General features: G+C 48.0%; 1 protein-coding gene across 1 annotated transcript in view; it reads left to right on the top strand.

Annotated features, from left to right (window-relative positions):
• Positions 1–25526, top strand: part of LRP4 (LDL receptor related protein 4) — a 101710-nt gene that overhangs the window by 64290 nt on the left and 11894 nt on the right. The window contains exons 6-32 of the mRNA XM_067558085.1: positions 760–888; positions 1411–1530; positions 1660–1785; positions 3731–3856; positions 4307–4441; positions 4635–4760; positions 5754–5984; positions 6246–6402; positions 6852–7069; positions 7463–7639; positions 8269–8394; positions 9142–9350; positions 10072–10153; positions 10811–10916; positions 12063–12264; positions 12607–12796; positions 13035–13166; positions 13944–14084; positions 15138–15224; positions 15459–15630; positions 15729–15891; positions 16170–16395; positions 18098–18401; positions 18725–18943; positions 19329–19463; positions 19660–19768; positions 20112–20256. Coding sequence (XP_067414186.1) covers positions 760–888; positions 1411–1530; positions 1660–1785; positions 3731–3856; positions 4307–4441; positions 4635–4760; positions 5754–5984; positions 6246–6402; positions 6852–7069; positions 7463–7639; positions 8269–8394; positions 9142–9350; positions 10072–10153; positions 10811–10916; positions 12063–12264; positions 12607–12796; positions 13035–13166; positions 13944–14084; positions 15138–15224; positions 15459–15630; positions 15729–15891; positions 16170–16395; positions 18098–18401; positions 18725–18943; positions 19329–19463; positions 19660–19768; positions 20112–20256 — 4293 coding nt within the window. The remainder of the gene's footprint in view (positions 1–759; positions 889–1410; positions 1531–1659; positions 1786–3730; positions 3857–4306; positions 4442–4634; positions 4761–5753; positions 5985–6245; positions 6403–6851; positions 7070–7462; positions 7640–8268; positions 8395–9141; positions 9351–10071; positions 10154–10810; positions 10917–12062; positions 12265–12606; positions 12797–13034; positions 13167–13943; positions 14085–15137; positions 15225–15458; positions 15631–15728; positions 15892–16169; positions 16396–18097; positions 18402–18724; positions 18944–19328; positions 19464–19659; positions 19769–20111; positions 20257–25526) is intronic.

The following is a 25526-nucleotide window of genomic DNA, read 5'->3' as shown; positions in this document are numbered from 1 at the left end:
AAAGTCAGAGTCTGCTGGGAAGGATCTCAGTGATTAGGAGCAGTTTGTTTTGGCAGTACGTCAGGAAGAAGCGACACTTCAAAGGCCTGGTGCAGACCCGGGCACCTTGCTGCTCCACTCTTTACCTCCCGATCAGATTTCTGAGTCCTTAAAGGAACAGTCCTATACTTCAGCCCTGAGTCTCCAACCTCAGTAAGGTGAGGTTCAGTGCACCCCAAAGGTTGACTTTATTTTAAGGGATATAGGTTTAAGTCAGAAGGTGAGGACACCCTCATTTCTGTCATGGCTTGTTGCTTTGAGTCCACCCCTCCACCCCCAAAGTAATATATTAGCCTTTTTTTATAGGACAATATGACCTAGTGCTCGGAGTACAGGACGAGGGAGTCAGTACTCCTAGGTTCAGTGCCTGGCTTTCGCTCTGTCGCTTCCCCTCTCCATGCCTCAGTTTCACCATCTGTACCTCAGAGATAATATTATGGCTCTTGTGAGGGTTAATTTCTGCAGGATGGATCCTTGTGTGGTGTTGAGTGGGTTGGTTCCACTGCATGCAGCTGTCAACAACTTCCCAGTGAAGTGTTTGAGTCCATGTCAGTGCTGTGCAGACGCTGAGGGCTGGAGGGAGGGAGCTATATACCTGTGCACATGCACTACACCTGCTGCAGTGTGTGCCTGCCAGGTCCCTCTTGTTCCCACCAGCATGAGCATAAACTGGCTCAGTCCCTGTCCTTAGCCTTTCTTTCCCCTTGGTTTTCTTGTTAGCGTCAGATGTTCCAGCCACAACCTGTAGCCTGGAGGAGTTCCAGTGTGCCTACGGACGCTGCATCCTGGACATCTACCACTGTGACGGGGACGATGACTGTGGGGACTGGTCTGATGAGTCTGACTGCTGTGAGTCAGCAGCAGGGAGAGTAATCCACAGGGTCCAGGCAGTTGGCTTATTGATCCAAACGAGAGGAGTTGGCTGGAGCAGGGGAAGGTGCCTTCAGTGCAGGAGCCTTGAGTGGCATTGGTGGGGAGGAACACTGCCTAGAGGGAAAGCTCCTATTGGTGGAGCCCAAGCTGGTATTGTCGGCCTGGGTGGCAGGGTCGTTGTCTAGCCAGGAGCCCTAGATACAGCGGCTGAAGCATTCCTGAGTGGGTCATTTACATAAGAATGGCCATACTGGGTCAGACCAATGGTCCAACTAGCCCAGTATCCTGTCTCCTGACAGAGGCCAGTACCAGAGTGTCAGGGGGAGTGTACAAAGTAGGGCAGTTGGAGTGATCCACCCATGTTCCCTTCCTGGCTTCTGGCAGTGCCGGTTTAGAGTTGCCCTGAACATGGGGTCCAGACTCTTGCCAGTTCAACATGAGGATGGCTCTGAGGGATTTGGAATGCCCTGGTACTAACGTGCTGTTCCCTCTTTGCAGCATCTCACCAACCATGCCGCTCCGGGGAATTCATGTGCAACAGTGGCTTGTGTATCAACGCAGGCTGGCGGTGTGATGGCGACTTTGATTGTGACGACCAGTCAGATGAGAAGAATTGCAGTGAGTGTCTGGGATGTGAGGCAGACACCTGGTCTGTGTCCATGATTGGAGTGGAAGGGAATAAGGATATCAGGCTGGTGTGTTGGATTATACTTGCTCTGTCTAGTTGTTTTTCCTTTGTTTCCCCAGCCACATCCATGTGCACAGCTGACCAGTTCCGCTGTAAATCTGGGCGCTGTGTCCGTCTGTCATGGCGTTGTGATGGAGAAGACGACTGTTCTGACAACAGTGATGAGGAGAGCTGTGAGAACACCGGTAGGTCTTGGCTGGGGGCAGCTACACTGTTCTGAATTAGACATCATAAATAGCTAAGCATTGATTTCCCTCCTCCCGCCATTTAGCAAGAGCTTCTGGTATGGAGATTACACTTACTGCATTAATGACCTCCCTGTGGATATTCACTGAAGGTCAAGTGTCCATGCTGATCATTTTAGATCTATCAGCTGTTGTAGGTACCTTTGTGCAGGAGATATTAATTGCACATGTAATCACAACTAAAAGTAGTCTGATACCTTCATTACTGAGGTGAGGACCAGTGGTGTTATCTAAACAAAAAGTCCTAGGAATGACCAAGAAACCAAACCAAAACTGCAGTATCCCTGAAATAAAATACTGGGGTTGGGATGAATTGATACATCAAATACTATAACAAAGCCAACAGTCTCTCTCAGGAGAATCTTCATTAAACAGCCAAGACCTACCATAAATATGGTGAGGGACAGCTGGTAAAAGTTAACTGAGGGGATCCAATACCCACTCTCTGTAAAATGCCTGAGGACTTGTCTGGCCAGGAATGTTACCTAATGTACAGTGACTTATAGTAAAGTTGACATTTAAGAGTCTAAAGCTGGTGCTGAAGTTTGGCTTAGTGGAGAATTACAATCTTACCAGCTATGAAAAAAAATATAGGACTTAACCACCTTCCAGATACATAATTGCCAGTGAGACAAAGCTGATCATTTGTTTTAGTGGTGGTGTTTTAGTTTTAGTCTGTCTAATATATTTGAAATCACAAATCCAGAAATAATATGGCATCTTTCTGTTGGTTATATTGAACAACTTTCAGATGTCAAAATGGCTCATTTAAACTGTGGCTCTGCTCTGAAAAGTGACTCTGTAAATATATTGTTGGATTCCAGGTTTGTATGTTTATCTTGGTTTTATATTGGTGCCCATCACCATTGTCTCTTGATTTTTCTTCTCACACACCACTTGTAATAAAGGTTCTGCAGGCCAAATTATTCCATCACTGACACCTGTAGAGCCCCATTGCCTTTCATGGGTTTGTGCAAGTGTTACTATAACCAATTCTGCTGATGATTCACAAGAAGGAATAACTTCTCACTCCCTTGGCTCTGCAAGGCTGACAGGAATAAAGAGCAGTCAAAACATATTTTAGTGACTCAGGTCATCAGATCTGACTCCGATGATTAAGATGATCCCATTTTATGAAGTGACCCTTTACGTAAAAATTAATTTCAAAACAAATAAAAGTAGAAATAAAGGTCCTGGGTAAAACTGTACACTACAGCATGTCCCTGCCATCAGAAGAAACTGAAGTGTGTGTATCTCACTTGTGAAATCCTTTCACAGCTGAATTTTCAACGCTGTATGTAAATTCTATTCCAAATCCACCCAAGAGCTTCCCATCTAGAACAGGGCAAAACTCTGTTTTTGACAAACGTAAGATTGCATTGGAGTGACAGCTCAGATGGTTAAAGTAAGAGGAAGTGTCCAGGCTAGCTCCTCTGACACATGTTGCGAAGGGGCCCAAGAAGCTGGTGGAATCTGGCACCAACAGGAATTAAACCATGATCCTGCACTCAATCTGAGAGAAATAAAATATCTGGGCTTCTTCATAGAGTAACACTTGGCACAGCCTGGAGGGGAATCTGAGGTCCTCACACAACACAAAGGAAGAGGCAGTCGTGGGGAGTGTAAGGTGAACACAAGTTGCTTTCCCAGGATCCAAGGACATACAAAATAATAGGTTCAATCTAATCCCAAAAGAGAGGACTGTAATGAATGTGAGGGAGATGCAGTAACCTAGCACTGCCAGAGGGTGAGGGTAACACTGCCTGGTGCTATGCGCTCCTCTTCTCTCTACCCTCCGATTTGCTGTCCTGTGCACCAACCGCTGCTGGGCTGTTCTTCTTTGAATCCTAATTCTGGGTATGTAACTTAGCTTCTGCCCCCGCAGGGAGTCCCCAGTGTGCCCCTGACCAGTTCCTTTGTGGGAATGGACGCTGCATTGGCCAGAGGAAGCTGTGCAACAGCGCCAACGACTGTGGAGATGGCAGCGACGAGAGTCCCCACCAAAACTGCCGTAAGTCTCCCCATTTCCAGCGCCTCGTGGCTGGGCTGGATAAGGTGGGAGTCAGCCCCAGCGATGTTATTGGGAGCCATGTGCCTAGGGAAAGCAGTGATCTTAATAGGAGTTGTTATGAGGAAGATACCCCAGCAATGGTGGTGTGGGGGAGCAATGGGAAGATCAATCCCGTGCTGTCAAACACTTGAATATTTTTGCAGAGAGTGAATCCCAAAGGATCCTGTTCCAACCTCCAGTGCACAGATCGTAGGAGGAGTTGTTACCCTTTATCTGAGGCCAGCTGGGACTGTTGCTACCACCTGAGGGGATGCAGCCTTCTGCAAGTGGTGTCTCTTCCCCTCAGGGCCAGCCTCCTCCACAGGGTTGCTGCTGTCTTAACAGCAGCTGAGCACAATTGCAGCTTTCTTGTCTCATCTCTGTCCTCTTTACATGTTGCTGCCACCACAGGTCCACGGACAGGTGAGGAGAACTGCAACCTCAACAATGGGGGCTGTTCCCAGAAGTGCCAGATGGCACGAGGGACGGTGCAGTGTACCTGCCACACAGGTTACAGGCTGCTGGAGGATGGCCAGTCATGTCAAGGTGAGCAGTCAGGGTTACAGTCATTCCATCTCTCCTCACTGCTGCAGTAATGTACTCGCAGCTGGAGGTCTATGACGGGTGCATGTTGGTGCATGGACATAGAGACAGACCAGCAAGGAGATGTGGACAGCTCCTGGTAGGGTTGGGATCATGCTGATCTAATTGTAACTTTCTTCCCTTTGCCCTGTTGTAGACATGAATGAATGTGCTGAGGAAGGTTACTGCAGCCAGGGCTGCACCAACAGTGAGGGTGGCTTCCAGTGCTGGTGTGAGCAAGGCTATGAACTTCGCCCGGACAAGCGCAGCTGCAAAGCTCTGGGTAAGAAGGAACTGTCCGCTCTAGTGTGCATGCATGCGTGTGTGTGCACACTGGTAACTCAGTTCAGTAATGCTTTGCTAGCCTGGCTAGGTGGATAAGTGCTGCCAACATGTAAGAGAGGTGGGTTCTCAGGTCTTTGTCAGAGATGGTATGATCTGCCTAGGACAGAGCTTCCCCCTCTGTTGGGTTTACTGCCCTCTGGTAGGTGCCTGTGTAGTGCCATGACTCTCCCTCCCCCTCCTCTCCTTCTGGCTCCCTTGTGTCCCAGACCCTGCAGCAGAAAGAGTTTCCCTGTCATGCTGGTTTCATAGTTGCTCGTCAATGGGTTTGGACTGTGCTTTGTAACCAGAAATGGAAACAAACTCAAAATCATTGATTCTGTATTGGCAAGACTTTTTTATGTTTGCATGTTCCATTCTCTGTGTGGGACACCATGTACGTTTAAAGACATGTATATTTTCATCTTAGCTCTTCTGATGTAGCATAGCTCAGCAAGTGCTGTTACACACCGACTTACAAGACCCAAAAAAAAAAAAAAAAAAAAAAAAAGGCTGCCCCTCTCTAGGGTGACTAGGATAGACTGTAACTGTTGTCTCATCTGTCCTTTCAGAGGGTGAGCTGTGTGAGGAGCTATGTTGTAGATGGGGAGGGTGGAGCACACCATATGCTTGTATGCATATGTGTGGAGTGTGACGCCAGCATGCCATGGGCAAGTGCTTGTGTCTGGGGGAATGGCTGCTGGTGCTGATGTGAGAAACTCAGGCAAGGGATGAGGGTGATCAGCTCTTGGTGTGCGTTTACAAAGTGCTTTGACGCTGCCCATCACAGGGTCGGACTGAGCATCATTAATGTGAACACTCATCTTGTCTCCTCTTCCAAGTGCTTTACACTCATGAGTTGGCTCTCTGGTGCCAGCGTAATTCATTGATGACCTTGGGCTCAGGGGGAGACCATGCCAGGTTCCCCTCATGTTCTCTTCTGTGTGTCCCTCAGGGCCAGAGCCAGTGCTGCTCTTTGCCAATCGGATTGACATCCGGCAGGTGCTGCCTCACCGCTCAGAGTACACGTTGCTCCTGAACAACCTGGAGAATGCCATTGCCCTCGACTTCCACCACAGCAAGGAGCTGGTGTTCTGGTCTGATGTCACGCTTGACCGCATCATGAGGGCCAACCTCAATGGCAGCAATGTGGAGGAGGTGGTATCCACAGGGCTGGAGAGCCCAGGTGTGTGGCCAGCAATCAGGGCAAAGGTGTGGGAAGCTGATCAGCACACACAGTGTGGGAATAAAGGATGAGAGACATAGCTGGGACGTGTCTCCTGTGTGTGGCTCTCATTGGATATGGATGGTGGAGGGTACTCTCCTCCAGGAGTTTATCTAGAGGCTGGGCCTCTATAGAGAAATTGAGGGGGAAGGGGAATTGTTCCTAGCAGCATAATTTGCTCTTCTTGGTTTTGGTCTGTGATTAATTCTCCCCCTTGGTTAGGAGGTCTCGCCATTGACTGGATCCATGACAAGCTGTACTGGACGGACTCTGGGACGTCTCGGATTGAAGTGGCAAATCTGGATGGCACCCACAGAAAGGTGCTTCTGTGGGAGAACCTGGAGAAGCCACGAGCAATTGCGCTCCACCCCATGGAGGGGTGAGTGGGGGGAAGGGGCTCCCTTAACTCCTCTTTTGGCCCTTATTGGGGGTACCCTTGAAATACATGGGACTGAGCAGGGAGGGCCCAATCCTTGGCCTAGACTTCTCCTTATTTCCTGTCCCAGGGCCTGCTCTGTGCACACAGTATTGCCTTTGATCACAGGGTTAGAGAGCCTTATGAAGCAGGAGGCTGCAGGCCAGGATGCATCCATGGATGTAAATGTACCCATGGAGGTGCTTGCCCTTCCCTTCGGTCACCGCAACTTGAATCCAAAGAGTGTTGCATGTCAGGCTGGGGCTGCTCTTGCCTCCTCTGTGACTGTGATCCAGTCCCATGGCTTGAGGTTACAGAGCCAGCTTGTCCTCTCCCTTGCTGTGAAGTGATGCCTGGTTCCATTCTTAGGGCCTCAATTTTCTAGTCTTCAGGTCTCTCCCTTCCTTCTCTAGCACCATCTACTGGACAGATTGGGGCAACACACCTCGCATTGAATACTCCAGCATGGATGGCTCCAATCGGCGCATCATTGCTGATACACACCTCTTCTGGCCCAACGGGCTAACCATTGACTATGCCGGGCACCGGATGTACTGGGTGGACGCCAAGCACCATGTCATTGAGAGGGCTGACTTGGATGGGCGGAACAGGAAGGCTGTTATCAGCCAAGGTGAGAAGTAGGCTTCAGGTGTGGGGAGAGCTATGCTGCATCAGGAAAGATGTAGCAGCACAGAATGAGCTTTGGAGCAACCTGTATGAGGGCTGCTACATTTACTTTCCATTCCCCCAACTTTCCGAACACCACATGGGGTGAGCTCTGCCATACTTCTCCCACTCCTTGGGTACAAGCTCTGCCCCTGTCCTCCTAGCCCTTGAAGAGAAGCAATGTTCTTTTTGGTGTGTGCTGGATTTGGCTCTGCTGAGTCTGTCAGGGTCAGAGACGCCTGGGTGTGGAGGAGCGCCCCGGAGGGACATGGTCAGGCGCTTTCCTCTGCTTTTCTGCTAGTCTAGCTTTCCTGGAGTCTGGATTAACCTGTATGTCTCTGATGGACTCTTGCTGCAGGCCTCCCACACCCCTTTGCTATCACAGTGTTTGAGGATAGCCTGTACTGGACGGACTGGCACACCAAGAGCATCAACAGTGCCAACAAATTTACTGGCAAGAACCAGGAGATCATCCGCAACAAGCTTCACTTCCCTATGGACATCCACACACTGCACCCTCAGCGTCAGCCAGCAGGTAACTGCAGAGGGGGCAGGGAGACACATCTGCAGGGGGAAAGCAACCAGCTGGGGACCTGTCACTGCCCAGCCTCTATGGCAGGGAGAGTCCAGGCCTGGGCCTCAGGGATAGTGTTTTATCCACTACTCAGCTTCTCCTCCACCCAGGCCCATGCACCTCCCCAAGTTTACCTCTGCTACCAGAGTCCAGCACAGATTTCTCCATCCAGCAACTTTTGGTTTGATGTTATTTCAAGGTTCTCATCGTCAGTTGTTGGATGGGTGTACCACAGCTCCTCCTGCTGGCACTGGGGGGGCAGTTGCTTTCTGTTAGTGAACCGTTAGTGCTTGTCTACTTACAAGTTATTGTGAAATAGTTACACCACTTTAAATTCACTCCCTACCTTATTCCAGAATAATTTCTCTATGTAGATAAGCCTTTAGTGCCCATGTTGCTGTGGGGCTGGTATACCTGAATGGGCAGGAGGTCCAAATAGCTACCCTAGAGTAGAACCTTTCCCAGCTCTTGCGTGTGTGCACATGCATGCTCTCTCTCTGCCCTTCCCATCTGCCCTCGCCCCCACAACATCTCTTGCTCTCTTGACTGGTTGCCTTATGTGTGGTTGTTTTTGTTTTTGGCTACTTGAGCAGGGAGAAACCGCTGTGGGGCCAACAATGGGGGCTGCACTCACCTGTGCCTGCCAAACAGCAAGGATTACACCTGTGCCTGCCCCACAGGCTTCCGCAAGACTAGCAGCTACACCTGTGCTCAGAGTAAGTGGGGTGGGATCGGAGCCTGCATGCCCCAGTCCCAAATGCTCCCAGTCTCAGATGTGCTCACGCAGTCCCATGTGTAGAAGTTGGTCAGAAATCTGAGTAAGCAGCATCTGTGTCACTTCCAGGCATGGAGTGAGGGGTGCAGCAGAAAAAGCCTTCAGAGGAGAGTAGGGTGACACAGGGGGCCTACTGTAAGCTCTCATCATCCTTTTGCACCCCCCACTGAGCACCAAGTTGGTGCAAAGTGCATGCTGGCTTTGCATACCCATTCCAGCCTGCTCACACCTGAGGTGGTGCTAATGCCACCGTGTGTGTCACAGCTGAATTTGGCCTGGAGACTCTGACACGAGCTGCACCCTTTTGACCCTTGTGAGGAATGAATAGCTTAATTGCATCGACTACAGGGGAGTTACTCCTGATTTAGGGTGGGCTCAATAACAGGAGAATTAGCCTGCTTGTCTCCTGGAATCACAGAAGATGGCAAAGTTACCTGCTTTAAGCCAGATCTGTGCCATCCTTTGAGGGCCATGGTGGGCTTGTTCAGGAAACAGTTTCCCAGCACTATGTTCTCCATCTTCGCCTCCTCCCCCCACACTAGTCCCAGCAGTGAGGGCCTGGCATGTGAATCAGCATTGAGTGGTGTGTATGCAGTGGAGCTCCGATGTAACAGGAGAATTGTCTGTGTCTGTCACTATGTTGTTGAACTTAGAGAAATTAAAAGAAGACCTTTCGACCTTTGATCAGGTCTTGACAAGTTCCTGCTTTTTGCCCGAAGGATGGACATCCGTCGGATCAGCTTCGACACAGAAGACCTGTCAGATGATGTCATCCCCCTGGCTGATGTGCGCAGTGCCGTGGCTCTGGACTGGGACTCAAAGGACGACTATGTCTACTGGACAGATGTCAGCACCGACTCCATTAGCAGGGCAAAATGGGACGGATCAGGCCAGGAGGTACAGTATTCCATGTATGTGGGGATAGCAGGCCAAGCAGTTTCTGGGGATCTGAGCCTTCTGTATTGTGTATCTGGCTTGAGGTGTCTGTATGAGCCATTGGGGCTATGTCAGCCTTCTGGGGAATCTGCTGTTCTAGTCCTGCCCATGTTAGTTTTGGCTTACGTTAGTCGCTGGGGATCCAAGGTGAGCTCTCAAACCCTCGTGTGTGCTATGTGCACTTCCTTGTCTGGAACCCCTTGCAATTAGGGCAAGAGAAAACATCGATTTGTAAATACCCAGCTCCAGCTTTGATTTTTCCCAGGTGGCGTCTCAATAAAACACAAATGAACAAGTACTAAAGCCCCTTTTCCCTGGCTCAGCAGGAACTGAGAACAAGGCAGGGACAACGCTTTCCCTTGAGCTACATTCTAGGCATCCCCTTTGGCTTATGGTCGGGCTGCCATTGACAGACCCAAAGGACAGTTGACAGAGCTCAAGAGTTTGGTGGTTGTGGGATGAAATAAAGGCAGAAAATGGGGATGTCCAACATCCATTCTTTGAAAGACATGTTTGAATTCTGAGGTCCTAAATGCTTTTTCTCATGTGGATTTTTTCATTCTTGGATTTTGTCAACGTGGGTTGTTTGTGTTGCTGATGGCGGACAGGCAGAGAGCTAGGCTCTAGGACTTCTCTCACTGGAGTTTCTTGTTTGGTGACCTTTGTTTTGGTTCTTGCTCAGGTTGTGGTGGACACCAGCTTGGAAAGCCCGGCTGGACTGGCTATCGATTGGGTCACCAACAAGCTGTACTGGACTGATGCAGGTACTGAGAACTTCTGCTCTCTACAGGGTGTAATCTTCACTATTCATAAAAACTCAGTGTCAGCTGGGCAGCCTGATCTCTATCCCTCTCAGATTTGTCTTTCTCCATTTGGCAAACATGGGTTCTCCTTCCCCATATTTCTAATGAAGCAGGAACCAACTTGACTTCCTGTGTTACCTCTGTTGGGGCGCCATTGCTGATATCTACTGGAATGTGTAAGTCCGAGGACAACATCTATTAGATGGTCACTGCAGCGTCTGCAGGGGGCTTTCACTTGTGTTTCCAACCATGTATCTCAGGGACAGAAGGGTTAGAATTTGGAGGATATTCCTGCCAGAGAATTAGAATTCTGAGGTATGTCAGGAAGCTGTCTCCCTAGATATCCACTGGGGCCGAGCCAGATGCCTTTGATGGACTGGCAGAGCATGTCTTCCCAGCTGCGCAGGGTTTCAGCGCTTGCTGGGGCTGGGAAGTTGAACATGAGAGTTGTCTGCTAAGTAAGTCAGTTCCACACTCACTTCAGGCCTTCCAGGTCGGGTGAGGAGACGAAGGGTGGGGAGACTGAACCAGTGTATGAATGTTTCTGTCTTCTGTCTCCTGTGGTTGCAGAGGTCTTTGATTTTTCTTTCCCCCCTTCATCTCTTATGATCTCTGTAGGAACAGACCGGATAGAGGTCTCCAAAACAGATGGGACCATGAGGACTGTACTGATCTGGGAGAACCTAGACAGACCAAGAGATATTGTGGTGGATCCTGTTGGAGGGTGAGAACTTCTTTTCTCTAGTGATTATATGGCTGTAACTTCTGTGTATCTGAATTGTTTGGGTTTGCTTCATTGTGCCATTGCCCTTATATTGGACAGCTTGGAACTTTAGAGAGATCCACACTTACACTGGCTTCTGTAACTGGTCTATCAAGATCTGAAAAGAAGGGCCTGGCTTGTGGATGCTGATGGCATCGACAGACAAGCAGCAGGCACTTCTAGAATATGCAGCTCAAAGTGATAGTTGTTGTTTGGGGCCTCATTTCGCTCTCACGCAGTGTAAATCAGGAGTAACTCACTGAAGTCCATACAGTTACACCAGTGTAAAATGAGTTTGAGAAGAGAATGAGGGCTTTTGTTTATTGTGTGTATGTGTGCACGCATGTGTGCATGCACGCTTCATTCCACATCTATGATGAGTTCTTGCGAGGGCCCTGCAATCTACTTGGCCATCAGGTTAATCTGAAGCCAGAAGTGAATTACAGCAGAATATCACCAGCTAAATCAGTGCAAACATTATAGGTCCCAAGTGAGCTGCAGAATTAATGGGCCCTAGGCCCAGGAATATCCTATCCAATGAGAGTCTCCAAGGTTTCACTCTTCCACCGAAAGCAAATCTCAGCATAGCAGGTTTGTAGGAAGTGAACTGTTGTAATAAAAGCTTCTGCCTTTGAGCCACAGGACCTTGCAAAGCCAAGCATCAGGCTAGGTTGGAGTGGCTGGGCACAATCCCGGCAGCTCTTGCTTCCCAAGTGCTGGAAGGCTGGAATAGATCTGCACTGTTCTCTTCTTAGATGTTTACTGGGAGGCTGGTACAGAGCAGCTCTGCTTCCATCTCATGATTGCAGAGGTTTGAAGACAACTAAGAAATACCTTCTAAAGGCAACAATAAGTCAACTTCAGTCTTGTCATCTCCCTCCTCCTTGCCAGGCTCTTGGCAGAGAAGGAGATATGAATTCTGGACCAGGACAATGTATACAAAAAGGTGGCAGGCCCATGGGGAAGGACATACAAATTATGTCAGCCTGTTTCATACTGGCTGCTGAAGACACCGAGCCACTTGGCTTCTCTGGTCTTAACAGTGAGCAGCTGTGGGAGCAGGGGTAAGAGTGCAGGAGCTCATTTCCCTTTGGGCCCTGTCTTCAGATTCATGTACTGGACCGACTGGGGGGCCAGCCCAAAGATTGAGCGTGCCGGTATGGATGCCTCTAGCCGCCTGGTGATCATCTCCTCTAACCTGACTTGGCCCAATGGGCTGGCCATTGACTACGAGTCTCAGCGCCTGTATTGGGCAGATGCTGGCATGAAGACCATTGAATATGCAAACCTGGATGGCAGTGAGAGGAAGGTAAGAGAACCAGCCCAGAGCAGAGGGGAGGCTGGGACGCTGAGTGCCTGTCCTAGAGGGCAAAGTTCTGCCAGGAAAGAATGGCGTGGACCAAATGGAAGTAAAGTTCCCAAATAAGACACTCTCAGCTACTTGCAGCGAGAAAAGAGCCCTCTTTATGAGTGTAAAGTACGTGGGCAGCCATCTCTCCCACACCAGCCTTTCCTTACCTTGATGCTGTCAGGCCATTTATGTATCCCCTTTGTTGTTCTCCAAGCCCATCCATTCTAGGGGATACTTGGAGGGGAGAGTGGAAGTACCACCATGTGATTTCCTGGGGACTTTTGTTTTGGGGGCTGGCAGGTGCTGATTGGAAGCAATCTGCCCCACCCATTTGGACTTACTCTTTATGGTGAGCGAATTTACTGGACAGACTGGCAGGCCAAGAGCATCCAGAGTGCGGACAGAAAGACAGGACAGGCTCGCGAAACACTGCAGGATAACTTGGAGAACCTCATGGACATCCATGTTTTCCACCGGCACAGACCTCCAGGTACAGAGCCAGCCTTGCTGCCCTATACATCTGGAGGGAGGGAGGGAGGGAGAGAGAGAGAGAGAGAGAGAGAGTGTGTGTGTGTGTGTGGTCTCTTAAACGGGGTGTGCTCCCCCACCCCCAGCCTGCATCTCTACAGCTGTTGCCCCCTTTGTTAGTGACCTTCCCTCCAGGAGCCCAATGTGGAGCTCTCAGGAGTGTGCCTGTGACTCATGATTTTCTCCTTTCCCCCTTCCAGTACACACAGCATGTGGAGTTAATAATGGTGGCTGCAGCCACCTGTGCCTCCTGGCTCCTCTCCCTAAAGGTTATAGCTGTACCTGCCCCACTGGTATCAACCTCCAACCTGATGGCAAGACCTGCTCACCTGGTAAGTTTCCTCTGTCGGGTCCCCATTGCAGTTGGATCTCAGGCCCCACGTTCCATTCCTGACCCCTTGGCACTAGTTACTGGAACCCACTGCTCATGGGACCTGGGTGTGACTCCACTATCTCTGCCTCTTGGGAAGCCCTTATGTTTCTGCTTGTGCCCTCAGGACTGGTGGTGAAAGTCTGTGGGTTGGCTTGGGGTGCCCTGAGAGGGATGTGGGGAGATTAAATTGTCCAAAGGAAAAACTTCACTGACATCATGCCATGTGGTTCACCTGTATGTCAGGCCCATAGATCTGTTTTGAGTTTTCAGGGGGCTCAGTCCCTTCTGGGAAAGGTGCTGTACTCTATAGTAGGGCTTCATAGAGCCTGCCTCTTCCTCACAGTCACCTTTCCTTTCAGGACCATGAAGGGTCTGGGCTTCAGGCCTTTGAAGTAATAGCTCTGCCTGACTCTCATCTTGTTCACCTCAGTAGGAAAACTAGTTCCCACTCCCCTCCATTCCCAGTGTGTTAGCATGATGATTAACACTTCTATGCGGGCTTTCCCCGCCCCACCCCCCAGGTAAAAAGAGAATTGTTTTGTGTTACTCAGTAGAGCTCTTAGTTGGACAGTCTTTCTGCTTATGGTATTCAGATCTAAGACCTTCCCTCCTCCTTTAAGCCTGAAGCTGACTCTTGGGTGGCTCAAGGAGGTGATTCAGCAGATGGTGCCCTGGAATAATTGGCTCAACCTCCTCCCTGCGCCTCACTGACTCTGTTTGCCCCAATTCTCTGCAGGGATGACCAGCTTCCTGATCTTTGCCAGAAGGACGGACATCCGCATGGTCTCCTTGGACATCCCGTATTTTGCAGACGTTGTTGTCTCAGTCAATGTCACAATGAAAAACACCATTGCCATTGGGGTGGATCCCCAGGAAGGTCTGAACTGCCTGTATATCTAACCACATACAGCACCGATTGTTGCAGAGCTGTCACTGACAATCAGTGGTATATCCCTGAGAGAAGGCACTGCCAGTAGTTTACTCAGTGTCATAGACGTGGATAGATGTAGGCTCCTTTTCTCCTATGCATGCTGCATAGATTACCTGCGTTCACTACTGTTGTAGTTCTGAGACAGGCTCCGGGTTCCCGTTGGCTGATATGCAGGGCTGCAACCCCAACTAATTGGAATAAGCTGCCTGGTCCATTGAGCTAGGCTCACATAGAGTCTGAATTTAAAAATAATTTGCTCTCCTATCTAAGTCTTGTTAATGTAAAGAGAGTGAGCTGGTGTCAGTTGGTTTACACTGAGGGCCTGTGTACACTCAGAACACTACAGCGGCACAGCTGCAGCTGCACTGCTGCAGCATTTCAAGTGTAGACATCACTTACAGTGATGGGAAGTGTTCTCCCATCTGCACAATTAACCCATCTCCCTGAGAGGCAGTAGCTAGGTTGACAGAAGAATTCTATCCGAGTCACTCAAGGCTGTGGATTTTTCACACCCTGAGCAATGTAATTGGGTTGATTTAACTTTTGAGTGTTGACCTCGCCTGAGTATCTGGCATTATATGTTCATCTTGCAACACCATTTTGTATGGTGAGTTAGAAGGTCTGACTATTGTTCTCTGGAACCCTCCTGAAAACCTGATGTGGGTTTCATTACACTGGTCAGTAGCATTTTAAATAATAAACTGCACCATTCTGTACAGGGACCCTTTCAAGTGCAGCTATGAGCTCCCCAGAGCCGGTGCTCCCTCACCATTCTCTACAGCACCTCCTGGGAGGGGCTGGAACTGGAGGAGCTGCGGCTTTTCTATCCCTCTAACTGAATTACAGAGGCTCTGTCTCCTGTGGTGTTGGAATGACAGACTTCTGGTTTGCATGACCCTGCTGCTCATCAGAGTAATGCAGGTGCCTATAATCTCAAGGAGACCTGGGGCTGCTTGACGGCATTTGCTGATTTTTTAATTGTTCCTGTTTCCCTACCAGGAAAGGTTTACTGGTCAGACAGCACACTGCGGAAAATCAGCAGGGCTGCCCTGGATGGTTCACAGTATGAGGACATCATCACCACAGGTGAGGGATGCTTTGTCTAAGTGCATCATGTCTTCATGTGGCAGCCTGGAGGAGGATTCCTCAGGTTTCATGGCAGAGGAACTTCCAGTTCTTTGTGGGGTCAGGGGTGGAAGTCCTATAGGTACTGCAGAGGGAGAGCTCCCAGACCTGAGTGGTGAGCAGGGGTAATCCCCAGGGTTATCTGACCGGTCTTGAAGGATGAGAAGTTACCTGGGTACAATTCTGCTTTCCCAGGTCTGTTGACCACGGATGGGCTGGCAGTGGATGCTACTGGCCGCAAGGTGTATTGGACAGACACAGGAACCAATCGGATTGAAGTGGGCAACCTGGATGGATCAATGAGGAAGGTTTTGGTCTGGCAGAACTTGGACAGCCCAAGGGCAATTGCATTGTATCACGAGATGGGGTTAGTGCTGGCAGGGAATGTTTAGAGGGAGGAGGCCTGGAGGTATTCACCTCTTTGCTGTTTCTCTGATACGTTCTTGGCTTTCCCCCTTTCCCTAGATACATGTATTGGACAGACTGGGGTGAGAATGCCAAGCTGGAGCGCTCTGGCATGGATGGCTCAGGACGCCTCGTGCTGATTAGCAACAACCTGGGTTGGCCCAATGGGCTGGCAGTGGATAAGGCTGGATCGCAGCTGCTGTGGGCCGATGCACACACTGAGGTTGGTGTCTTCTTTTTAATGATTCATGTGGGATTAGTGTTGGAGTCCTGGTATCCTAGAGGCTGTTTCTGAAGCCCTAGACAAAGTGTCAGAAGAGAAAGGGATTGTGTGGAAGCAACTCTGGGGCTTCCTGTGGGCTCAGGCTGTTGGGGATGGTGGACTGGAGCCATGTTGCTTGCTTGGACTCCAGTCCCAGCTTCACACACAGTTGTTTTTGCTCAGGACATTACCTAAGGGGAAGGGACTGAGCAGGGCGTTCCTTCTTGCCCCTTCTCTAGCGCATCGAGGCTGCAGACCTGAATGGTGCAAACCGCCACACCCTGCTGTCCCCAGTGCAGCACCCCTATGGCCTCACCCTGCTGGACTCCTACATCTACTGGACTGACTGGCAAACCCGCAGTATTCACAGGGCAGACAAGGACACCGGTGCCAATGTCATCCTGGTGAGGGCAAACCTGCCTGGTCTGATGGACATTCAAGCTGTTGACAGGACACGGCCCCTTGGTGAGTTTTTACATGGGAATTTTTACATTTAGTTTTTACATGGGAGTAGTCAGATTTCTTTATTATTAAGTCTATATATATTTAGTATGAGGGAGAAAAGTCCAGCAGGGGCAAGGGGAAAGGCAACAGGGATGGGACAAGGGGGGGATCAGGGCTGGAGCAAACATGAGGGAGTGGGAGTGGGGCCAGGAGGCTGACCAAAAGCAGCAGGTCTTGAGGAAGGAGTGGGGTTGCATAGTGCTGCATTCAAGCTGTCATTGAGGGGGCTCTTCTGGAGTTACATTGGGAGATCATGCATGGCAGATAAGAAGTTCCTTCTCCAATCCCAGCCCCTGCTCCCCACCCTCTCCCTCAGTAACTGACTGTTTCCACCACCTGCCCAGTGACCCAGGTGCAGAGTCTTGATGTCATTTGTGACTCCTGTCTCCCCTGCTCTCCTTATCTTGAGACTGTCACTCAGTCCAGCCCATTTTCAGATGCAGCAAAACGACTCGTGTGGAGTACTGAGTGAGCCACACTCATTAGGGTCCCAGAGAAATGTATTGGTGTGAGAAGAGACGTTTATGGTAATAAAAACCCTTGCCTTTTCTGTCTCCAAAATCTGTCCCTTCCCCTCTGTCCTGGCCACTAGAACCTTGGTCCAAGCCTTGGTCATGTCTTGTCTCAGCTACTGCAGCTTTTACTTCCCTGCTTCCCACCTCTCACCACTCAAGTCTACTGCTGCGAAAACCCTTTTCCTTATCTGCTGTTTCATCACATCACCCTCCTCCAAACTCTCCTTGGCAGTGTAAAATTCCTTACCCTGCTCTTCTGGGGCCTGCACAGCCATGCCTTGTCTCCAACTCATTTTCCATCCTCGCCGTTCCATCACTCTACTGGCTTGGTTCACCGGAATGAGCCTCATTACTTCCTCCTACAGGCAGTTCTTGGACTCTTCTCATAAGGCTCCCTATGGCTGGAACATCCTCCCTAATGCTGTGCACTATGCAACCACACTCCTTCCTCGAGACCTGCTGCTTTTAGTCAGCCTCCTGGCTCCACTCCCTCATGTGTGCTCCAGCCCTGATCCACCCCTTGTCCCATCCCTGTTGCCTTTCCCCTTGCCCCTGCTGGACTTTGCTCCTTCATACTAAATATATATAAACTTATTAATAAAGAAGTCTGACTACTCCCATGTAAAAATTAAATATACAAACCCACCGAGAAGCCCTTTGCTTAATGTGGGCCTACCTGTTACCCTTGCCAACCTCTCACTCCTGCTGCATATGTCTAACTTAGAATGGGAGCTCCTTGGCTAGACTGGCTAAGGGTGGCTTATTATGCCACTTCTGCACCCCTCCCAGCTGGGGTCTTGTTGCTGCTATTGCAAATAACAGAGCTAAACTGGAATCGTATCGTCCTAAGCTGGCCAATGGAAACCAGCCGTTTGCTGTTTCTTCCATTGGGAGGTTCTATATCAAGAGGTACAGGCCATGGGGCTGCCCCTACTGGAGTCCCATGTCCACCGATTCCTATAGAGGGCAGTTGAACCTTTGGGTAAGTGTCTCTTTGTGGTGACCTACAATCTAATCCTAGAAAGGTTGTGGCTGGAATTAAATCAGATGCCAGAGAGCTGTCTGTCCATGCCCTGTAAAAAGATGATAGGCTCAGGTCTCTAGAAACTTGGAGTCAGATTGACTTTTCCTCTCTCTTCTTCCCAAAGGCTTTAACAAGTGTGGCATAAGGAATGGTGGCTGCTCCCATCTTTGCCTGCCCCACCCTGCTGGCTTCTCCTGTGCATGCCCCACCGGCATCCAGCTGAAGAACGATGAGCAGACCTGTGACCCCTCTCCGGAGACCTACCTGCTCTTCTCCAGCCGCGGCTCCATCCGGCGCATCTCGCTGGACACAAGTGATCACACTGATGTGCATGTCCCTGTCCCAGAGCTGAACAATGTCATCTCTCTAGACTATGACAGTGTGGACGGCAAGATTTACTACACAGATGTCTTCCTTGATGTCATCAGGTAGGTGGCTGCTGGGCACCCAGCCTCTCATGCTGAGTTTGTCTTTGCACTGCTGGCTGCTCTTAGAGATTAGAGTTTTCCAGCCGGTTGAGGTGGTTTCTGCCTGAAGGGCTGGGAATATAGCGATGCGATACCGACAGCACACAGCACAATTTGTGTTACTGACTTAATTGCCGGAGAGACATTTAGCCTTAATGGGAACTGGGGGTAGGGGCTGGTGCTAATGATGGGGTCCCACTGACTGAGAGGAGTGGCACAGGGAGACTCGAAGGCTCACGAGGAGCCCTCTTATGTCTTACTGTGTTTGGCACTGATTTCCCCAGGCGGGCAGACCTGAATGGCAGTAGCATGGAGACTGTCATTGGTCACGGGCTGAAGACAACGGATGGTTTGGCAGTGGACTGGGTTGCCAGGAACCTGTACTGGACGGACACAGGTCGCAACACCATTGAAGTGGCCAGACTAGATGGCAGCTGTAGAAAAGTGCTTATTAATAACAGCCTGGATGAACCCCGAGCAATTGCTGCCTTTCCCAAGAAGGGGTAGGTCTAGGGCCAACTGGAGGGGAAGATGGGGGATGTCAAGTTGTACAAGGCCTGTTCGGAGGGAGGGAGATCTGGGAGGAAGAAAGGAGGTGTGGTGTGAGTCTGGCAGGGTCCTGGAGACTGGGCGGCTGGTGGGTGGAGTGGGATGATGTTAGCGATTAGGGAAGAGTTAGGGCCATCTGGGAGTGATGGGGACCAAGATCGGGAAGATGGGTGCAATAGGTGAATAAAACTGAAACCTTTAATGGAAAATGTAGGCTCAGCTGTTTTGGGCCACCAGTAAAGCTTTCAGTGGACTTAATAATGAAAGGTCTCATGCCTGTCCTTCTCTATCCCCTGGGGGCTTGCCCCTTTCTCTTGCATCTACCCTGTCTCTGTTTAGGTACCTCTTCTGGACGGACTGGGGTCACATTGCTAAAATTGAGCGGGCAAACTTGGATGGCTCTGAGCGCAAAATCCTAATCAACACCGACCTGGGTTGGCCCAATGGACTGACATTAGACTATGACACTAGAAGGTCAGTGATGCTGTCACACGCAGGAGAACTGAGTAAGATATGTAGTGAACCTGAGCCTTTTTAGCTCAATCCTCTGAAGTGTTTTGCCTGGTCTGAGGCAGCTTGGGCTAGTGAATGACCAAGAAGTGAGGAGTATGAGTATGGATGGAAGGCTAACAGTGGGGCTTGGTCTCACCTCTCTTCCTTGTCCCTACAGGATTTACTGGGTGGATGCACATCTTGACCGCATAGAGAGTGCTGATCTCAATGGGAAACTACGCCAGGTGCTGGTCAGCCAGGTGTCACACCCTTTTGCCTTGACACAGGTAAAGTGGAGCCCATGGGTGGTGGTGAATGCAGGGACTGCTATACAGCCAGGCTCCCTGGGGGATATTATCGACTGCTTGGGTGTATATGGAGAAATGGGGGATCTGGTGTGTGCCTCTCTGGTTTGGGATTTTCCTAGGACTGTTCCTAGAAAAAGAGTTTGGCTAAGCAACTCGGGGAGGAAAGGGGGTGGGAGGAGCTCCTGTTTTATATTGAGAAGAGGGAAGTGAAGCTGGGAAGGGGCTTTGTCTGGAGCACTAAGTCCTGTGAATACTCTTCTGTGCAGTTCCTGTATGTACATGGCCAAGGGCTCTAATGCCTTTGATTTTTCCCTCTGAGCAGCAGGACAGGTGGATCTACTGGACTGACTGGCAAACCAAATCTATCCAGCGAGTGGACAAATACTCTGGCCGGAACAAGGAGACTGTCCTGGCCAACGTTGAAGGGCTAATGGATATCATTGTGGTCTCCCCACAGAGGCAGACAGGTATATGGGATGATCTTAATTGCTGCATCTATTAACTGGAGCCAAGCAAGCTGCAGGTACCCTAGGCCCATCAGGACTATTGGACATGTTTAATGAATGCAGAGTCTCACCAGAGAGCCCTTGCCCTCCACCCACACATATCTGTGTGTCCTACAAACTGTGACCCATCCCTCAGTCTTGTTGGGGCACATTCTCTGCTTCTCTGAAATTTCAGATGAGGAAGTCTATGTTATAAGTTTCTTATAACTGCCTGTCTTTCCTCATTCAGGAAGGGCAGGCAGGGAAAAAAGGGAGGAGGAGTTGCATTGTACATTAAGAATATATATTCTTGTTCTGAGGTCCAGAAGGAGGTGAGAGGAAGGCCAGTTGAAAGTCTCTGGGTGAAGATAAAAGGGGGAAAAACCCAGGAGCAACGTCATGGTAGGAGATTACTATAGACTGCCAAAGTAGGAGGAGGAGGAGGAGGATGAAGCATGTCTAGAATAAATAACAGAAATACCCAAAACACAACACCTGGTAATAATGGGAGACTTGGACTATCTTGATATCTGTTGGAAAAGTAACACATAATGTCCACTAAGTTCATGGAATGTGTTGGGGACAACTTCTTGTTTCAGAAGATGGAGGAATTAACCAGGGGGGACAGCAAGTTTAGATTTGATTCTTACTAATGGAGGAATTGGTTGCAAATCTGAAGTTGGAAGGCAACTGGGGTGAAAACGATCATGAAATGATAGATTTCATGAGTCTAAGGAAAGGAAGAAGTGAAACCAGCAGAATAAGGATGATAAACTTCAAAAAAATCAGACTTTAACAGACTAAGAGAACTGGTAGGTGAGGTCCCATGGGAAGAAACTCTAAGAGAAAAAGGAGTTTAGGAGAGCTGGTAGTTTCTCAAAGAGACAATATTAAAGAAGCAACAGCAAACTATCTCAGTGTGAAGGAAAGATAGGAAGAATAGTAAAAGGCCATTATGGCTCCATCAGAAGTTCTTTAAAGACCTGAAAATCAAAAAAGAAACTTACAAAAAATGGAAAAATGGACAAATTGCTAAGGATGATTACAAAAGAATAGCATGAGCATGTAGGAACTAAATCGGAAAGGCTAAGGAATAAAAAGAGTTACACCAAGCAAGAGGCAATAAGAAGAGGTTCTATAAATAAATTAGGAGCAAGAGAAATGTGAAGGAAAATGTAGACCAGATGCTTCACACAATTAATATTAACAACAAGAGGGAAGGAATGCAAGCCAAAATAGAGAAAGATCAAGTTAAAGAACTTCTAGATAAAGTTATAGATGTATTCAAGTTGTCTAGAGCTGATGAAATCCATCCTAGTGCCTTTAAGGAATTAGCTGAAGCAATTTGGGAACTGTTAGCAATTATCTCTGAGAACTCATGGAAGACAGGTGATATCCCAGAGGACAGGAGAAGAGCAAATATGGTATCTATCTTTAAAAAGGAGAACAAAGAGGACTCGGGGAATTATAGACCAGTCAGCCTAACTTTGATACCTGGAAAAGATACTGGAACAAATTATTTAACAATCACTGTAGACTCATAGACTTTAAGGCCAGAAGGGATCATCATGATCATGTAATCTGACCTCCTGCAAATCCCAGGCCACAGAACTTCACCCACCCACTCCTGTAATAGACCCTTAATGTAAGACAGAATTATTGAAGTCCTCAATCTTGATTTAAAGACTTCAAGTTACAGAGAATCCACCATTTACTCTAGGTCAAACCAGCAAGTGGCCTGTGACCCATGTTGCAGAGGAAGGCAAAAAACCCGTAGGTTGCTGCCAATCTGTCCTGGGCATTGCTTCTCAACCTCAAATATGGCGATCAGTTAGACCCTGAACATGTGGACAAGACCCACCAATCAGACACCTGGGAAATAATTCTCTGTAGTAGCACAGAGCCTTCCCCATCTGGTGTCCCAACTCTGGCCATTGGAGATATTTGCTAATAGCAGTCATGGATGGGCCATGTGCCATTGTAGACAAACTCTTCATACCATCCCCTCCACACACTGAGCAAGTTCAGTCTTAAAGTTAGGTTTTTTGACCCCACTGCTCCCCTGGGAAGGCTGTTCCAGAACATCCCTCTGATGGTTAGAAACCTTCGTCTAATTTCAAGCTTGAACTTGTTGATGACCAGTTTATATCCATTTGTTCTTATGCCAACATTGGCCCTTAACTTTAATAACTCCTCTTCCCTCTGATTTATTTATACAGAGCAATCATAACTCCTCTCAGTCTTCATTTTGTTAGGCTAAGCAAGTCAAGCTTCTTAAGTCTCCTCTTACACAGCAGGTTCTCCATTCCTCTGATCCTCCTACTAGCCCTTCTCTGCACCTGTTCCAGTGTGAATTTATCTTTCTTAAACATAGGAGACCAGAACTGCACAGAGTATTCCAGATGAGGTCTGACCAGTGCCTTGTATAATGGTAATAACACTTCCCCTATTTCTACTGGAAATACCTTGCCTGAGGCATCCTAGGATTACATTAGTCTTTTTTCAGAGCTGCATCACAGTGGCATCTCAGAGTCATTATGCAATTGACCAGAACACCCAGGTCTTTCTCCTCCTCTGTTACTACCAATTGATACATCCCCAGCTTATAGCAAAAATTCTTGTTGTTAGTCCTTAAGTGCACTTTACACTATTAAACTTAATATCATTTCTATTATTCCAGTTTTCAAGGTCATCCAAATCTTCTTGTGTGATATACCAGTCCTCCTCTCTATTGGCAATACTGCCAACTTTGTGTCATCTGCGAATTTTCTTTGCACACTCCTATTTTTTGTGCCAAGGTCATTAATAAAAATGTTAAATAAGATTAGTTCCAAGACCTATCCTTGAGGAACTCCACTGGTAACCTCCTTCCAGCCTGACAGTTCACCTTTCAGTATAACCCATTGCAGTTGCCACTTTAACCAGTTCATTACCCACCTTTTGATTCTCATATTAATCCCCATCTTCTCCAATTTAACTAATAATTTCCCATGTGGAACTGTGTCAAATGTTTTACTGAAATCTATGTAGGTTAGATCTACTGCATTTCCTTTGTCTAGAAAATTGGTGGTTTTCTCAAAGAGAGAGCTCAGATTGATCTGGCACGCCTATCTTTTGTAAAATATATATTGTATTTTATCCCAATTACCCTCTGTCTTTGATTACTCTCTCTTTCAAAATTTGTTCTGAGACCTTGCATACAATTGAGGTCAAACAAACAGGTCTGTAGATTACTGGATCACTTTTTTTCCTTTCTTAAATATATGTATTATATTTTCAATTGTTTAGTCATAGGGTATGACCCCTAAGTTTACAGATTCATGAAAAATTCTTGCTATTGGGCCTTTCATGTTTTCATGGTAATTTCATGTGCCTGCTCCTTTAATATTCTTGGATGGAGGTTATCTGGGCCCCCTGATTTGGTTCCATTAAGCTGTTAAGTTTGGCTTCCAGCTCAGAAGTGGTAATTTCTATGTCCCTATCCTCATTCCCATTAGCCACCCTGCCACTAGTCCCAAGCTCCTCATTACCCTTATGAAAAACTGAGGCACAGTATTCGTTTAGGTGTTGGGCCATGCTTATATTATCTTTAATCTCCACCCTGTCTTCAGTGCTTAGTGGTCCCACTTCTTTCCTTGTTTTCTTTTTATTTATATAGCTAAAGAACCTTTTACTATTGGTTTTAGTTTCCTTTGCAAGTTCCAGCTCTGCTTGGCTTTTGGCAGGTTTCCACTCTATCCTCACTTTCTGACCTCCAATAGGTAGCTTATCTTGCTGATATATCCTTTCTTCCATTCCTTGTAGGCTTACTGCTTTCTCTGAATAACCTGTTTGAGATGCTTGTTCATCCAGTTTGGTCAATAACTCTTTCCTACAGGTCTCTTCTCCCTTGCTTGGGATGCAGGTTAGCACCTAGCAAGATAATAGGGAAGCACCTGAAGTATAACAGGGTTATAAGGAATAGACAGCATGGATTTGTCAAGAAGAAATCATGCCAAACCAACCAAATTTCCTTTTTGACAGGGTTACTGGCCTAGTGGATGGGGGAAAGCAGTTCACATGATATACCTTGATTTTAATAAGGGTTTTGACACAGTCCAACATGACATTCCCATAAGAAAACTAGAGAAATGTGCTCTAGATTAAATGACTATAAGGTGGATGCACAACTGCTTGAAAGAATGTAATCAAAGGATAGTTGTCAATGGTTCACATGCTCCCACAGTTTGACTATCTAGTGGGGTCCTGGAGTGGTCTGTCCGGGGTCTGGAACTATTCAATATTTCATTAGTGACTTGGAATAATGGAGTGGAAAGTATGCTTATAAAATTTGAGGATGATACCAAGGTGGAAGGGATTGTGAGCACTTTAGAGGACAGGATCAAAAGAGCCTTGACAAATTAGTGAGTTGGCCTGAAATCAACAAGATGAAATGCAGAAAAGACAAGTGCAAAGTACTATACTTAGGAAGGAAAAAAAATCAAATGTACAAGTACAAAATGGAGAATAACTGACTAGGCAGTAGTATTGCAGAAAGGGATTTGCAGTTATAATGGATCACAGATTGAATGTGAGCCAATAATGTGATGCAGTGTAAAAAAGGTTAAATGTTAATGTTACATGTGACAGGAGTGTCCTGTGTTAAACATGGGAGATAATTTTTCTGCTCTACTTGGTACTGATAAGGCCTCAACTGAAGTACTGTGTCCAGTTTTGGGCACAACACTTTAAGAAAGATAGGGACAAATTGGACAGAGTCTAGAGGAGAGCAACAAAAATGGTAAAAAGTTTAGAAAACCTGACCTCTGAGGAAAGGTTGCAAAAACTGGGCATGTTTAGTCCTGAGAAAAAGATTGAGAAAGGAATCTGATAATAGTCTTCAAATATGTTAAGGCTCGTGTAAAGAGAGTGGTGCTCAATTGTTCTCTATGCCCATGGAATACAGGACAAGAAGTCATGGCTTTAATCAGCAGCAAAGGAAGATATAGGTTAGATATTATTAAATAATTTCTAACTATAAGGACAATTAAGCACTGAAACAAGTTATCCAGGGAGGTTTTGGAACCCCGTCATTGGAAGCTTTCAAGACAGGTTAGACAAACACCTGTCAGGGATGGTCTAAGTTTACTTGGTCCTGCCTCAGTGCAGGGGGCTGAACTAGAGGAACTCTCGAGGTCCCTTTAAACCCCTATGATTCTGTTAAAGCTGCTGATTGAGGTCATTCTGTAAGTGCAGTGACAAGGCAGGAGAGT

The sequence above is a fragment of the Emydura macquarii genome, unplaced genomic scaffold, assembly GCF_026122565.2.
Source record: "Emydura macquarii macquarii isolate MOO-44397 ecotype Brisbane River unplaced genomic scaffold, CSIRO-AGI_Emac_v2 contig_1876, whole genome shotgun sequence".
Classification (NCBI taxonomy): domain Eukaryota; kingdom Metazoa; phylum Chordata; order Testudines; family Chelidae; genus Emydura; species Emydura macquarii.
Note: the sequence above shows the minus strand (reverse complement) of the source record. Positions and strands in the feature narration are given on the sequence as shown.